Below are 14898 nucleotides of genomic sequence, written 5' to 3' on the forward strand. Positions count from 1 at the left end.
GTTAAATGTAAGTCTCACTTTAACCAGAAGACTTATCTGGAAGTGACTTAACACCCATAAACAGGCTTATTTGGCATAGCAGCTGCAGTGTGACTCCGAGACCTTCCTGTCAAACTGAGGCTTAGTTGCCAACACTCCAGAAATCGTCAGCCTCAGTTAATAAATTGATGTTTAAGTGTGACCATTTAATATGAGACCTAGCACCCTCCTTGTTCTGAAAGCACTTCAGCATGTCCATGCTGTTACAAGTACTAACAATGAGGCTCTGAATTGAATTGGAATGTTATTCCCGTTCTGTTCCATGCAACTTCAAGTGAAATCTAATTATGAGGTGACTGAATTCTAAAGCAGTAGATGAATGTTATATAATTGTGTTTAAGTAGTGAGAGCTGGTTAAGCATGTGTGAAATAATGGCAAGGGCATTTATTTTCTGGTCAAATTGACAATCCCCTCCTCATAAGGGTTTCCCAATGCATCACAGCTTCTGTAATTCTGAAAACGTGATTTTGTCATTCTGAAGCAGGATTTGGACGTCATCTACTACTAAATCCCTGTAAATCTTCTATTAACGGCCAGCGTTGGAAAAAATGGGTATTTGCTTTTAACCTTGCTGCAAATCTCAGCAGGTCTGTTTGAACGCTCACATGTATATTCCTCTGATGTGCAGGTGTGTCGGGCCCTCCGCCCCCTGGTGGCGGGATGGTGATGATGCAGCTGACCATCCCACCCAATCAGCACAAGACCCACTCGCCTCCCCAGTGGAAGAACAACAAGTACTACAGCCTGGACCACGGGAGGAACCACAAGGGCCCGGACCTGTCCAGCCTGGACACCTCACAGGTGGGCCCTCACTCCCCACTGATGGTGCCTCCTCAGCACCACCCACTGTGCTGTCCAGGAACCATGCTCAGGAGTCCCCTCCTGCTCTCCTCTATATTTGAGTGGTGTGACGGAGTGAACAGATGATTCCATAAATGTACTAGAGATGTTCTAAGATTAGGGCTAACTTGCTTTGAACAGAAGTGCGGTCACTCACAATATTAGATCCAGAATTTGATTTGAATATTAATTCAAAACTTAAGATGTGGTCCAGACGTTATTACCCCAACCCTAACCCTATGGCTTTAATAGTTCATTTTAGTTTACTTAATTTAGACATGAGGCGCTCTGTCCCATAAGGTCTCATACTGACCCCCTTTTCTTCCTGTTGCTCTCCCCCAACAGAGTAGCCCTCAGCTGGGCAGCCCCTCCTCCTCCCCCTCCCAGTCCCCGTCCCCAGCACACTTGACCAACGTGAAGAGCATACGCCCGGGCCTCCCCACCCTTCCCATCATGCAGCAGTTCTCAAGATCCTTTGGTCCAGGTCAAGGTAGGTGTTGTCCTTCATCAGGAATGAAGGCCCCTTTCAGTGTTTAGCTAAAATATCCTGCTATACCACATTGCTGTATATACTTTTAGCAAAAATATTAATGTGCGTTAAAAACACCCCCCTAAAGTAAGAGGCTTCCAGCCTCTTTTGAAGATCCTAAAGCACTGTGTCGTCAAGCGGCGGAGCTGGCCATAAATACGTGTGCAGAGATCTTGACTGTCGCTCTCTTTCCAGCTGATCCCCGGTACCCTCTGCTTGGTCAGCCCCTCCAGTACAATCCCCAAGTCCGTCCTCCACTACTCCACGCTCCACCCAACCACCAGGTGAGGCCACCCGGGGACGCACACCTACAGTGGGCCTGCAGTCATCACACAATACACCATTAAGAGTATATACAGTAGCAGCAGTTTGTAGAAAGATATCTCTCAGAATTTGTGTAGCATAGCAGCTTTTCCATTTCGATTTCGGGGGTGGGGGGTGGGGGTCACAGAAAGTTCCTAGGTCGGTAATCGCCTATAGAGGGCCGCTCAGACAATGACAGAAGTGTCGTTTGTCATGTTATGAGGTTATGTGCCATTATGCCAACTTAAGTTAAGGTAAAAGGGTGCCTAGTCATGCATACTGAAGTCATATTGGGTTGTAAAGACCTTGAGGATTTCAGCTGAAGACTTTATTCTGTTCCAGGGGCCTGGAGGAATGAGGCAGGGAGGTCGAGGGCGGAAGCAGCCAAGGAAAGCGCTTTCAGCAGATCTCAGTGTAGGTGAAACAGGTAATGGTCATAGTTTTGTCCTGGGCAGTCTTCTACAGGGTGCTTGCGCAGGTCTAGGAAGTCTGGAATAGTATGCCATTTTTCCAGACCTGGAGAAGTATGGAAATTTGAGTGAAAGTCTGGAAAAGGTTAGGAAGTGTCTATCGTAGTAATGTACACATAAAAGGTCCACACTGCCAAAACATGTCCAAAGTCAGATTTCTAACAAACGTTAACACCCTAACACCCTTTTGACTTACAAAACTACAACAAGTGGACAACGATTTGGAAAAAGTCTAGAAAACGTCTGAAACTTGTCTGAGAAAAGGGCAAGCCCCCTCCCCCCCTGATACTCATGCCGTTCTTCTATGAAACGTGTATTTCAGCTGAGATTATTAACGCTGATCTCTTGATGTGCTCTTTGTGTTTGGCAGTAAGCGAGCAGGTCCTGGAGATGACAAACATGCCGTCAGGCGTTGGCCGGACGCAGGCGGACCCCTTGTTCAGGGAACTGTGACCTTGACTCTTTGGATGGGCAGCTGGGACCGGCACTGCACGTGTTGGGGGGGGGGGGGGGGGGGGGCTCTTGAGGCCAGTGCCCGCGCTCCAGCCATGGCAAGCAGTCCTGGCCTCCTCTGAGGCCCACGGGCCGTGGGTGTGACTCCAGACTGGTGGCACAGAGGGGGAGAGGGAGCAGTCGCACTGCACCATGCCCACACTGTGTCCTTACAGACTGGCTCGGTCTGAGTACAGGACATGGCCTCAGTAGGCCAGCTCCCCAGTGAGAGGAACCCCCCTTCCCAACTATACACACATCAACGCATGCACACGTGCAAACAAACACACACACACACACACACACACACACACACACACACACACACACACACAAAGCCACTAGAATCTTTCCTCTGCCCTGTCAATGCTCCGTTGCCATGAGTTCCATTTGAAATTAGACTGTGATAAGTTTGTGATTCTTTTCCCCCTTTTGATTTCTACAAATGTGTGGCGGTTAAGGTTTTCCTCTACACACTGAAAAGGAAAAAAACTGAAGCCACAAGAACATTAAAAAACAAAGACAGAAAAAAACTTGAATGAAATCTAGAATTCTGTCAGCTCTCTTGAGAATTGATAGGAATATGTCGAATGGCAGCCTCATATTGTTTTGTTTGTTTGTTTTGTTTGTTTGTATGTTATTTAGGAGGTTTTTTATTTCGAAATTTTATTTGTGAAATACATTTTCAGACCTGAACCTCAGTTCAATGATTGTTTAATCCCACACCCTCTCCCCAACCGTTCACCTTTCCTCATCCACAGGTGCAAAAGATTTCGCCATCTCACATGCCAGTGGTCACTCTGTGAAGCCTGCGGCTGCACGTTAGGTCTCTATTGTTGTGCCTTCTACCAAATGTCTGCTTCTCTTCTCTCAACGGAAGAAAACGGAGACACGGTGTCTGTTTTACAGTGAAGACCCACATCGTGTTTTTTGTAAATAATTTATAACATGTCTCGATAGTTGCTACGTTTTCTCAATGAATGTTTGTAAAACGTCCAAACACAAGCCAAAAAGCCTTGTGTTGAAAAGCCGGTAGATAACCTCATTTCGCAAAAGCCATCGACTCCTTTGCGTTGCACATGTTTTTGGTCAATTTCCAATGGTTACAATCTCCCATCTACCCTGACACATGCCACCTTATACAGTGTATATTGTGTCAAATACTTCACTATGAGGTCTTTATAAATTATATATCTGCTGGGTCACTGGGAAAAAAAAGTTTGCACATTTATACAATTTGAGATATTAAAGATATATATATAAATATATATTTTTTTCCTTTTTATTTCTGAAAGAATGTGTGTGACTTCTGAAAGGCTGTGTCTGCAAACACAAGTCATTTTTATTTCTGTTTAAAACCAATAAATGTTTACAGCAAACAAAGCGTCCTCTCCACACATGGGTGGTTTTAGCGGTATCGACTGAGGTCTGCCACCGTGTCGCTGGTACAAGTATTTATTAACATATGTGCATCCGCATACATATGGCAGATGGTGAGTTGAAGACACGGCTTGGTTGGGAGCCATAGGGGGGAGTCAATTTTATCCCGGCCTTACCTAATGTCGTAGTCACTGCTATTCATCTCAATTTCCCTTTTATTGGGCCATTTGTCTGCAACGTTAACCTCCCTCCAACCTCATCTTGTGAAATGCCCTGCAGTTCATCTAGATTTTTCTCTCCACCCTCTAATAACATCAAAGCAATTTACCGCAAGAAAAATCTCCGCACCTGCCTTGTGGTTTTCTGCGGTGCCTGAGGGAGCCGGTGATTCCAGAAAATGGATGACTTCATCTTCTCATCTGCACATTCACACTGAGCTCCATTTCACATCCAGCGACAGTGTTGAGAGGTTGCTGCACTTGCCACAGAATTATCAACGCCTAATTAAGTCAACATCTGGAACATTCGGCCAGGTTTGACCTAGACCTGTGAAACAGCTCTTTGCTGAGAGCTTTTTTTTTTGTCATAAATTTGGCAGTGTCTGACTGGGTCCTTTTGGCAGTGTTGTATGCTTGTGTGGCCCGTGTGAAATAAATATGAAGGTGTTAAAACACTTCAATGGACCTATTACAGGATTAGTTGGTAAGAAAGTAGATCAACTGGCATTGTACCACTGAAGCAGATGTCACAATGTCAAGGGACAGGTAGGCCTATATGCACAAAATCTTTGGTTTCTGCATTGACTCCTTGACATGTTCATACAGTCGCTTGCAAATTATCTAGTCACCTTTTAGATCTTGGGAAAATCTGTGTTTTCTAATGCACATATAATAGGAGTATTACATATGGAAATTCTAAATGCCTGGAATTTCATGGCTCTCACAAGAAAGCATGTGTTCTGTCTTGGAGGGAAAACTGAATAAACCGTATCAGACAGATGACCGATGAAGGCCATAAAAACTACATAAACCTTTATTATTGACATATATCACCTAACAAATAAAAAAAAAAAGGCTATACAGTATTGCAGTAGGAAGTCACCACTTCAACATTTATACTTCTCCATATAGGAGCTCATGGAGGTTCTAGAGATCATGTCCATAATAAACCTCCTATGGGCCTATTAGATTTAATAATCTATGTGTTGCGCCCTTCTACTTTCTGTCATTGTTGGTGAACAGGTTCTGCAATTCTATGCAGTTCTAACTTATATAAGATACCTGTCCCATTAGAAGATGGAATTCCACAACCTTCCAATATGTAATTGAGACCTCGTGTGCAAAGGAGGCACATTGTTGAGGTTATTCTTAATATGTACTTTATGCACATGAACAATCCAATTTTGATGATGAAATAATAATTCTCAGGAGATGTATTTTCCTACAACGTTAAACAAAATCAGAATGTCACATACACACAATTAAACAAATCTCAGAACATGCAGATGATGTAAACAATTAAAAGGTGTGTGAGAGAAAATATGAATCATAACATGGAAATGATGTGGATTTATCTGTAAGTTTAGCAACATACTGTAACACACATTTGAAATGTTCGTTTTAATTTTTTTATACACACATCAGGAGACCATCCGATTCTATATTTAAATGTGTATCTGGAGACAATAAATAACTCTGAAGGTCATTACCATTCTTACAATTGCAGCCTACATGTTATAGACATAATGCCTTGTCTCAATGTTTTTTTTAATCAGGAGGCCCATAGGGAAGACCTACATATTGTGTTGGCCCTATCCAGTTATGCTGGGCTCCACCAATGATATAGCCTAGCCCTGGCCTAATACAATATGGAATATAAGCTACTGTGGAATCCATAAAAAATATTTTGTAGTTTGTTTTATTTCATTTATTTTATATAGGCCTAGGCCTATTTGTTTTAGGGTTTGGGAGTGGATATTTTAGTCCCCTGATCATTATTGTCATCGTGGCAAATAATCGGAATAATCACGGATCACCATTCTGCATTTTACAGGTCCAACAACATCTTTACATGGCACAGCACCTTTCAGATAGGCCTACTAATTCATCAGAACAGTTCTGACGCCCTCCACTGGTGGCTGTAAGTCCATGCATGTAGAATGGGCAAATTAAAGAGAAGGTGCTCACTGCAGAACCACCGGGTCCATCGAGGAGGACCTCTCTCTGGACATCGTTTGAGAAAAAGGCCACATGACAAGACAATAGCCGAAACACCATGTAATCTAGCCTACGTACATGCACAAATATCTGTGTTTAGCCTATACTATATTTTATGCAGGTGAGACTTGGAAAAGCAGGTTTAGAGGATGTTTCATTACTCCCTCGCTTTACTTCCTATGAGGGTAAACAGATCTTGAAAACAGAATCTTCATTAAAATGTGTCAAAGTATGTAATCGGTCTCGTAAGGTAGGCCTAAACTGCGTGTCTTTATTCGCGTCAGTCGAGGTCTATAGGTGGGGCTTGACCTTAGCGGCTCCTCGTTGGACTAGTGGTTCTGCCACGAGCACCTCTTGAAATTAAAAGAGGTTTTGAATATGGCATTACCATCTGCGACATCAAAAGACTGTTCACTAATTTACCTGAGTGAATTAAAATACTAACATTGCCTCAAAAGAGTTATCATTCAGAAAACTACATATCGAACGCACTTTCCATAGGCTGACACGTCGCTTTCATGTAAGCCAAGGGCCAAGGCTACACATTGAATTTGTTTATTGTGAAAGGTTTAATCATTCCAAATGTATGGTATAATCTCTAATGTTAGTTGTACCATTTTAGAGGTTACCTAAAGCCAAAATGTTGAGTAATTTCATATACATTTGCAAAGCACTACACAGCCCATTCAGCCAACCTACGCAGGTGCATTGATGTAGCCAACTAGTACTACAATTCCCATAATTCTTTGCACCCTGTTCCGTGATTACAGACTGAAGGTTCTAGCTAGCTGTACACACAGTCAGCATAGATGCATTCAAAAACTGCCTCACAGTAAATTGATATATCTACAAATTCTGCTGAGATGTTGTGGTTCGAGGGTTCAATACCAGCAGCTATTGCCGCTGCCAAACAACAAAATGCAGTATTCGTCGTCGTTATAACAGGTACATGTCTTAACCCAAATGACAATGTTAGTTTGTCATTCCTAGGCACTTGGATTACAGTGTCAGGGCCTAGCCAACTCGGTTAGCAAAAGTAGCTAGTGTCATTAAAGTAATAGCGTTTACCGACTGCTGGTATTATTGTGATATTGCATAACAATATTGTGTCTTGAAACACCCTTCTGCTACTTGTTCGACTCGTGTGATGCGGTGTCGTTGTCTAGAAATCACCCTACAATGGTTAATTTGTTCTAGCTAGCTAATCAGCTAGCAAAACGGAGTAGTAGGTGACGTTAGCGATCTTGCTATCTAGTTAGCTAACACTGAGGCGAACTGTTGCGTGTCATCTGGTGAGTAAACGAAACATTGGTGCAGCTACATTTGCCCTGTGTTGGATAGAGATGAGACAGAGACAGTTGGCTAAATGGCCGCATGTAATATCCTCAGTCTACGGTCTTGACGACCTTGTTAGCTCGATGCTTGTAGATTACAGCTACATTAAACAACGCTAACGTTACCAGATACTGTTATTTTTCATGTCAGCTGGGTGCAGGCCAGCTGATTGCTCATGAGTTGTGTTTATTTCAATGCGCGAAGTGTTTCAACATCGACTGTAAAACATTCCACATAGACTGTAAAAAATGCATCTCCGCGAATGTACCAGTCATGTCTTTCTATGAAGGTGTCTGTTCAAGTCTGTGTTTTAATTTTACGTCCATCGTGATTTTAGTGATCCCTCAGTGCAACGTACTTGATAAATCTGTCTCCGCCCATGTATAGGTGACGATGAACTATCCGCACAGATGATGTCAAGCTGGGAGGATGAGCAAGTCACTGAGGCATCCAACAACTCATTTGTAGCAATTAAAGTAGACGCCAAAAGGTACAGTGGTTTATCGGGGGGAAATTATTCTGTTCATCATGTGTGTGACCGATTGTGCCTTGTGAAGTAAGATGGTGTCTAATGACGTTCTCTGTTTCTTGCAGTGAGACATGTGTCCAGTTTTCTCAAATATGTATCCTTCCACACAAGCACTCTCTCAATCAGTAGACCTGTGTAACATATGGTATCAGTTTCGATTCAGCTATTCTGGATGTAAAAGTTTCATTAGTGGTTTTCAGTAACTGTTAGTTTGCCAGCTGATGAATTTCCTTAACATTTTTGATGAAAAAAGATCCTGTGGTATGCGTCCCGTCTAGTTTTTTCATTGGAGAGAATGGGATTCCCCTGGAGGTTGTAGCTGGCAGTGTGTCAGCAGAAGAACTCATAAAGAGAATACACAAAGTCAAACAGGTCTGGCTTTATGTCTCTTTATCAGAGTGATGTGCCACATTAATAAGAAATATCGCCAGTTAAAGAACCAGAGACTCTACCTTTAACCATGAGCTAAAAACATCCACATTTTCCCTTTAAATAGTTTATTGGGAGAGGTGAAAAGGAAGCAAACTTGACAAGCTATTTCAGCCATGACAGGATTTATTTCCTGGATGTGTGTCTGTTTTCTGAGGGAATGGAAGGCTTTTGACCTCTACTCTTTTTGGTGTCCTCTGCATCTTAGATGCACTTTCAGCAGGTAGTCCATCAAGACGACAACAACGCGGCCGAGATGGAAATGCAGGCAGAACTGTCCCCCCAGACCAGCATGGCTCCAGAGGCAGCCACCCAGCACACACCAGCCCCTCCTGACCCCGAGCCACCTGCCTGCCCCATGGAGAGCTCGGACGAGCCAGCCCCCACCGCCACGTCAAAAGGTGAAAGCTCCTGTCCTCCATCTTAGCACAAAAATAAAATTAGGGGTCACTCACTCACTTCCACTCATCACTCATTATATGTGTCTGCCAAGACCAGCTTGGGTATGTTTAGATTGTGATTCAAACTGTATTTTGTACTCCTGCTTATGTAGAAGGTACCCTTATGTAAAGGATGCTGTTGTGGCTGCTGTGTTGCTAAAATTGCAATATTGCTACACAAGTTGAACATCTTCTCTTTAGTATTTGACAGCAGTACATGACAACAAAATCTGGTATGTAAAATCACTTATTTCATGTGGCCCCTTCTGTTTTCTCGGCTGTGTAAGAATGCCTGTCGAGACCAGCTGAGGAGGACAGCGCCTCGGGCCCTCAGACGCCAGGCGACGACATGAGCCTGTCCTCGGACGACGTGTCTCTCGCATCACAGTCCGAGGAAGGGCTGGACACCAGAGTGGAGAGGTGAGCGCACACCGGACGCAGCGGTTGAGCTGTGTAGAGGATCAAATTTAGCTGATGGATGGACAGAATTGTACTCTAATGTATGAGACACATGTTATATTGAGCCGAGTATGAGAGTAACTGAGACATAATGCATTTATTTAAGTAAATAAGTGTTTTTGTTTAGGTTGTCCAAGAAACTGGAGGAGAAGAGGGAGCAGAAAAAGAAAGGGGAGGAGGAGGTAAGCCGCTCTCAGAGTCTCAACATATGTACATCTAAATGCTTGGATATGCAGTGCTGAAATGAAGTTTGTCATCTGATGGCGGTCCACTGCTCACTCCATCACTGATGTCCTGTGCGTTGTCAGAATGAGATTAAGAAGGAGATGGAGCGACGGAAGCTGGGGAAGGACATGCTGGATTACAAACGCAAGCAGGAGGATGAGCGAACCAAACAGATGTTGAAGGAGAGGAATCGGGAGAAGGCTGAGGAGAAGGCAGCGCGCGATCGAGTCAAACAGCAGATAGCACTGGTACGTAGTTATTGATGTGCTACTGTAGGATCTACAGTAGAATCGGAAAAGTGTGCAAATAAAAGATTGTTTCCATCTGCAGGATCGTGCTGACCGTGCTGCCCGCTATGCAAAGAACCACGAGGAGGTTGAGGCGGCGAGGCTCGCAGCCTTACAGGCGCGACAGGCTGAGCAGGAGGCCAAGAAGGAGTCCTCAGCGCGGGAGAGGAGGTACAGTCCGCTTGTAGATCTCAGTTAATGAAAAATTAAGAGTTCAGATGCAAAACCCTCTTAACGCCACCTCCGTCAAAAATGAGATAACGATGGTGAGTGAATGCTCTCCACACATAGTATACGTTAATCAAATAATTTTGCTTCAAAACCCGCTAAATACTCTCTTCCCGGTCTGAAATATCGGTTTGTAGGCAAAAACCTATAGGAGCCTAAAAAAAAATGCCCACTTATAATAAAAGTGGTCAGATGGATTTAGAGGGTTTTGCATCTGACCTCTTCAAATGAAGGAAGTATAATGATCAGTGACACATCCAAATGTTGTGAGTTCTCAATCATTAATTGTATTGTGTTGATTGTGTAACAGCTAGTACCCAGCCTCAACTATCTTTGTTGTACACCATAAATGTTGGCATAAGTGATCCATCAGGAGTTTATTTTGGTGTCTCTTTGGCCCTCGCCTTCTACCGTAAACCGCTCCGTCTTCATCCTATGACGAGGGATTTGCAAGCGCTGGCGAGGTGCAGGTGCGTTACGGTGTGTGTTCTCCCCCTCTCCCAGTGCCATTGCGAGGATACAGTTCCGCCTGCCAGACGGTTCCTTCTTCACCAACCAGTTCCCCTCAGAGACCCGGCTGCAGGAGGCCCGGCAGTTTGCAGCACAGGTTTGTTTCTATGGTGATGATTCCGCCCGTCCGCCTGTACCTTCCCCCGGTGGACGATAAAAGTGCATTAAGCGTGTGTTTGTGTGGCATTGCGTCGTCTCCATACCCCCCACATTAACTGGCCTTGTTCACTGGTAATGGGAGCAGCCTGTGGGCCGTACTGTGTTAATTTTGACTTGGCCCCAGTGCAGCTTATAGGCTTTGGCGTTACAGTGTTGCAAACTGAACACTGTCGGCTTGGTTAGCACAGCTGATGGCTCACCAGGTCGCTCGGAGAAGTGTGCTCGGGATCAACGGATCAGTTTCCAGACTTTACACACTGTGATTGAATGTGTAGCTCTGACACTCTTTACAATTCCCTGGATAAGGAGGTTTGCCTAAGGACAAATCTAGGTTGGGCCATTGTTGTTTGGACATTCCTTGTCAAATAAAAGTGTCTGTGTTTGATTAAGTGGTGGCAGTAATGCATGTCTGTGAAGACTATATTGGGAATAATGTGTTTATCTCAAACACTCCCAGAGGTCAGTGATGTTAGGAAGCCTTCCTCTGTGAAATGGGTCTCTGCTGTGAGCTACCCAAAAATATTATATAGTAAAAAAGAAAAACTGAATTTACATGATACAGGCTGGCAGACAGAACCAAGGTACTACACTATGTCTCTAATTACACACATCTTTTCTTTGGCTCCTTACACTGGTGCATGTCCATGTTTAATATCTCAAGAGTCTCTCTCTCTCTCTCCCCCCCTTTCCCTCTCCCTCTCTCTCTCTCTCTCATATATAGGAGGTTGGTAACAGGTACGGTAACTTCTCCCTGGCTACCATGTTCCCCAGGAGGGAATTTACGGGAGATGATCTTGAGAAAACCCTGCTGGAACTTGAGCTAGCCCCAAGCGCCTCAATTGTCTTGCTGCCTGTAAGTAACCTTCATTTCTCCTGGCTGTCATTACTGGTAAAGAATGCTTAATATGGAAGCAGAAGTGTTGTCCTAGACCAGAGGTTCTCAACGTTTTTGGGGTTAAGGCACACCAAATATCAAAACAAAACACCAAGGCTTATGGTTACACATTATTATAGGCTATAACAGGGGTGTTCATTCTTATGCCCATATCTTTTCTATACAGAGTGTTTACGAGCATATACAGAGCGTTTACAGCACACTGCTGTAGGCCATAACAACCACTTTAGGAAACCTAAAACCATTTTAGTTAAGAAGCAGCGTCCTTGATGCATCTAAAAAATAGCCTTCTGGTCTATTTCATAAGCCTGTATAAAAACACATGGCCTCCTCAGGCTTCCTCTCAATTTAGTTTCATGGGCCATCAGTTGAGAACCACTAACCTAAACAGTGATGGTTAAGTTGTTGCCAGGTTACAACTGTACCACTTGTAAACCAAACAGAGATGGGTAATATTTTATAGTGCCGTTTTAACCAGAAGCCAAATGTAATTCCGCCTTTCCGCGTAACCGTTTCTCTTCTATTTTTTTCCTTGTGCACGGGACATGTCACCTGCAGCAGTCGGGCAGGTCGGCCAACTCGGTGGTGCAGTCGTCGAGTGGGGGCATCTGGGCGCTGCTTGGCACCATCCTCTACCCGCTGCTGGCTGTGTGGAGGTTCCTGAGCAGCTTCCTCTTCTGCAGTCCCCCGCCTGCCTCGGGAGGAGCGGCGGCCGCCGGCCAGGCCCCCCCACAACGCAACGCCACACCCTCCAGTGGAGGTGCCGCCGCCGAGCCAAAGAGGTGAGCCGCCATCAGTCAGTCTGAGGGAGTTCTCCCGTTTTAGTTGGGAGGTCCCGTTTCCCTTTTTTTGACGTAGAAATGATGAGGATGTTGGGGTCAAGTACGTTGTTGTTGGATGTGGGGCTAAGTGCAAAATTATTCAAAATCCCTGTATTATTCTTCCGTAGTGAAAATCACTGTCACAGACGATTACTTATGGAATACAAAGTCATAGCACTGAAGGTAGCATTTAGGTGGAAAGGACCAGGCACTCAGTGGGTGTGAGAATACAGGAGCACAATGGCCAAAGAGAACACCAGTACAATGCTCCAAGTAGGGATGTAACGATTACCGGTATAATGGTAAACCATGATAAAAATGTTGACGATAATAATTACCGTTTTCATTTCAAACATCATGATTATCACTGTTGATTACCGCGGTGTGGAAACCGTGTGTTTAATCTTTCCCAGCTTCATCCAAACCTGCTTTTGACATACAGTAGGCCTGGTACAATGGAACAAAACTGGTACCCTACTGATTCTGTTGTCTAATTGATGGTTTTAGCTACAATCGGATTAGGCTACACCTGATTTTAAAAGGCGGAACTTTTTCACCGCAAAATGTGCATTGTATCATGTAGCCACTCTGCGTCTTTTTATGTTCACGTCCACATTAAATCCATTCCACTCACGTTATCAGGAGAATACAGTAGCCTAAAGTTTTATTTTGAACGCTTACTTTGGTCTCACTCATTGCATAAAAATAACAGAAATAGCAAACTCCAAGTTATGGTAGGGTAAATTAAGCTATAAGCACATAGCCAATTAAACATGAAGAAAAAAGTGAACGGGACACTTTTTGAAACTATTTCAGCTTGTGTAGGCCTATCAGTGCTTTCTAAACATATTGAACACACTTTTAGAAATATTGTGATATTACCGAAAACCGTGATCATTTTGGTCACTATAACCGTGAGGTTAAATTTTCATACCGTTACATCCCTAGCTCCAAGGGTCTCCGTATTCCCTTCATAACATGCATCCAGTGACTACAAGCTCATGGCATAGCTCCATTTGAGTGCTTGAGCCATAAAGTGTGTTTTATTATTTTATTTTTATGTTATTTATTTATTTTTGAGGAAATTAAACCCAGTGCACTGGTTATTTATAGCTATCATTTCCAGGCTGTGTTAAACCAGTTGTTTCCTTTCCCTGATCTCCCATTTCTCCCTCTCAAATTAAATCAAATGAGGCTTTATTGGCTTGAATTAATTAAGTAATTGTTGCCAAAGCTAAAGGTATAACGTGTTCGCAATCAACTTTACACTCTCTCTCTCTCTCTCTCTCTCCAGAGAAACGATTCGCAAAAGGGTCCTGGAGAAACGGCCGGAGGACTTCAAAAAAGATGGCAAAATCTACCGGCTACGGACCCAAGAGGACAGCGAGGACGAGAACAACACCTGGAATGGCAACTCCACCCAGCAGATGTAGAGCGAAAAGCAACAAGTCCTTCCATACCTCTCCTCGCTTTCTTTCAGTTCTCTCTCTCTCTCTCTCTGATCCGGTTGCAATCTTTTGAATGTGTATGTATGTAAGTATGTATGTAAGTGCGCGTGTTAGTCCAAATGGTGGGTTACGCTGAGTTTTAGGCCTTTGATTTTTTTTTATGGAATAAGGGGTTATAGTGGTGTCACGCCCCCCCCTCTTGTGTCCGTAAATGTTTCCTCAGCTAATCCCTCTGCATGGGTATAAATTATAATCCAGTTAATGCCATCATCTTGACCGAGTACCCCTTGTGAGCAATCTACTGGACAACTTCTCCTGTAGGCAATGACAATGGTGTCTTTTTCTCTTAACCTGGATTAAATGTAAAAAAAAAAAAAAAAAGAAAACAAATGCGTTGGTTAGGAGGCCCTATTTGCCTGGTGTGGGAATGACCAGAGTACTGAATTGCTGGGTTTTTATTTAACAGTAATCCCGTTGACCTAGAGGACGCTACATGAACCTGACCAAGGGCTCTTAGGCAAGGAGGCGTTTGCCACCAGCAACACGTTTTATATCAAGGTTCCCAGCTCTTGGTTAAGACCGCCACGGAATTAGAATGTGTTTCTATTAGTTGATGATGGAATCCACTCAAGCATTCTTATCTAACTAGAAGACTGATAATAAAAGATGTTTTTCAACAAACAAGCTCTCAACCGGCTGGTGTGAAATTCCTTCTGTCTTTTTGGTTGACTCACAGTTCTCGTTAGTAGACTCTTGTCGTGCTTCTAATGCATTCAAATGCTACAATTATATTTAGACAGGTAAGGAAAGTCTAAAAATGGTTACTTTAGATTTCATAACAACAGCAATATGGTTTCAAGTTT

The 14898-nt window shown here is 43.7% G+C and overlaps 2 protein-coding genes across 9 annotated transcripts in view; both read left to right on the plus strand.

Moving 5' to 3' along the window:
• The window catches only part of LOC143100375 (R3H domain-containing protein 1-like), a 50139-nt gene extending 45803 nt beyond the window's left edge, over positions 1-4336 (plus strand). For 7 of the 8 annotated variants that reach the window (XM_076263488.1, XM_076263487.1, XM_076263486.1 and 4 more), the window contains 5 exons: positions 669-841; positions 1226-1370; positions 1605-1693; positions 2055-2139; positions 2553-4336. In XM_076263488.1, coding sequence (XP_076119603.1) covers positions 669-841; positions 1226-1370; positions 1605-1693; positions 2055-2139; positions 2553-2635 — 575 coding nt within the window. In that variant the 3' untranslated portion in view covers positions 2636-4336. The remainder of the gene's footprint in view (positions 1-668; positions 842-1225; positions 1371-1604; positions 1694-2054; positions 2140-2552) is intronic. The other variant, XM_076263493.1, reaches the window with a different exon arrangement.
• A 2713-nt stretch (positions 4337-7049) lies between these two features.
• On the plus strand, positions 7050-14726 carry ubxn4 (UBX domain protein 4). Its single transcript, XM_076263495.1, has 13 exons — positions 7050-7215; positions 7993-8095; positions 8200-8228; positions 8388-8506; positions 8772-8964; positions 9291-9423; positions 9590-9644; positions 9771-9935; positions 10018-10145; positions 10707-10809; positions 11593-11724; positions 12325-12548; positions 13882-14726. Exons 1-13 carry the CDS (start codon positions 7134-7136, stop codon positions 14018-14020), a joined length of 1605 nt encoding a protein of 534 aa, XP_076119610.1. The 5' UTR covers positions 7050-7133; the 3' UTR covers positions 14021-14726.
• The last annotated feature ends 172 nt before the right edge of the window (positions 14727-14898 follow it).

This window comes from Alosa pseudoharengus, unplaced genomic scaffold (assembly GCF_046254945.1).
Source record: "Alosa pseudoharengus isolate Yale_2024_CS ecotype anadromous, Long Island Sound unplaced genomic scaffold, YU_APseudo_1.1 YU_APseudo_1.1_scf_3, whole genome shotgun sequence".
NCBI lineage: Eukaryota > Metazoa > Chordata > Actinopteri > Clupeiformes > Clupeidae > Alosa > Alosa pseudoharengus.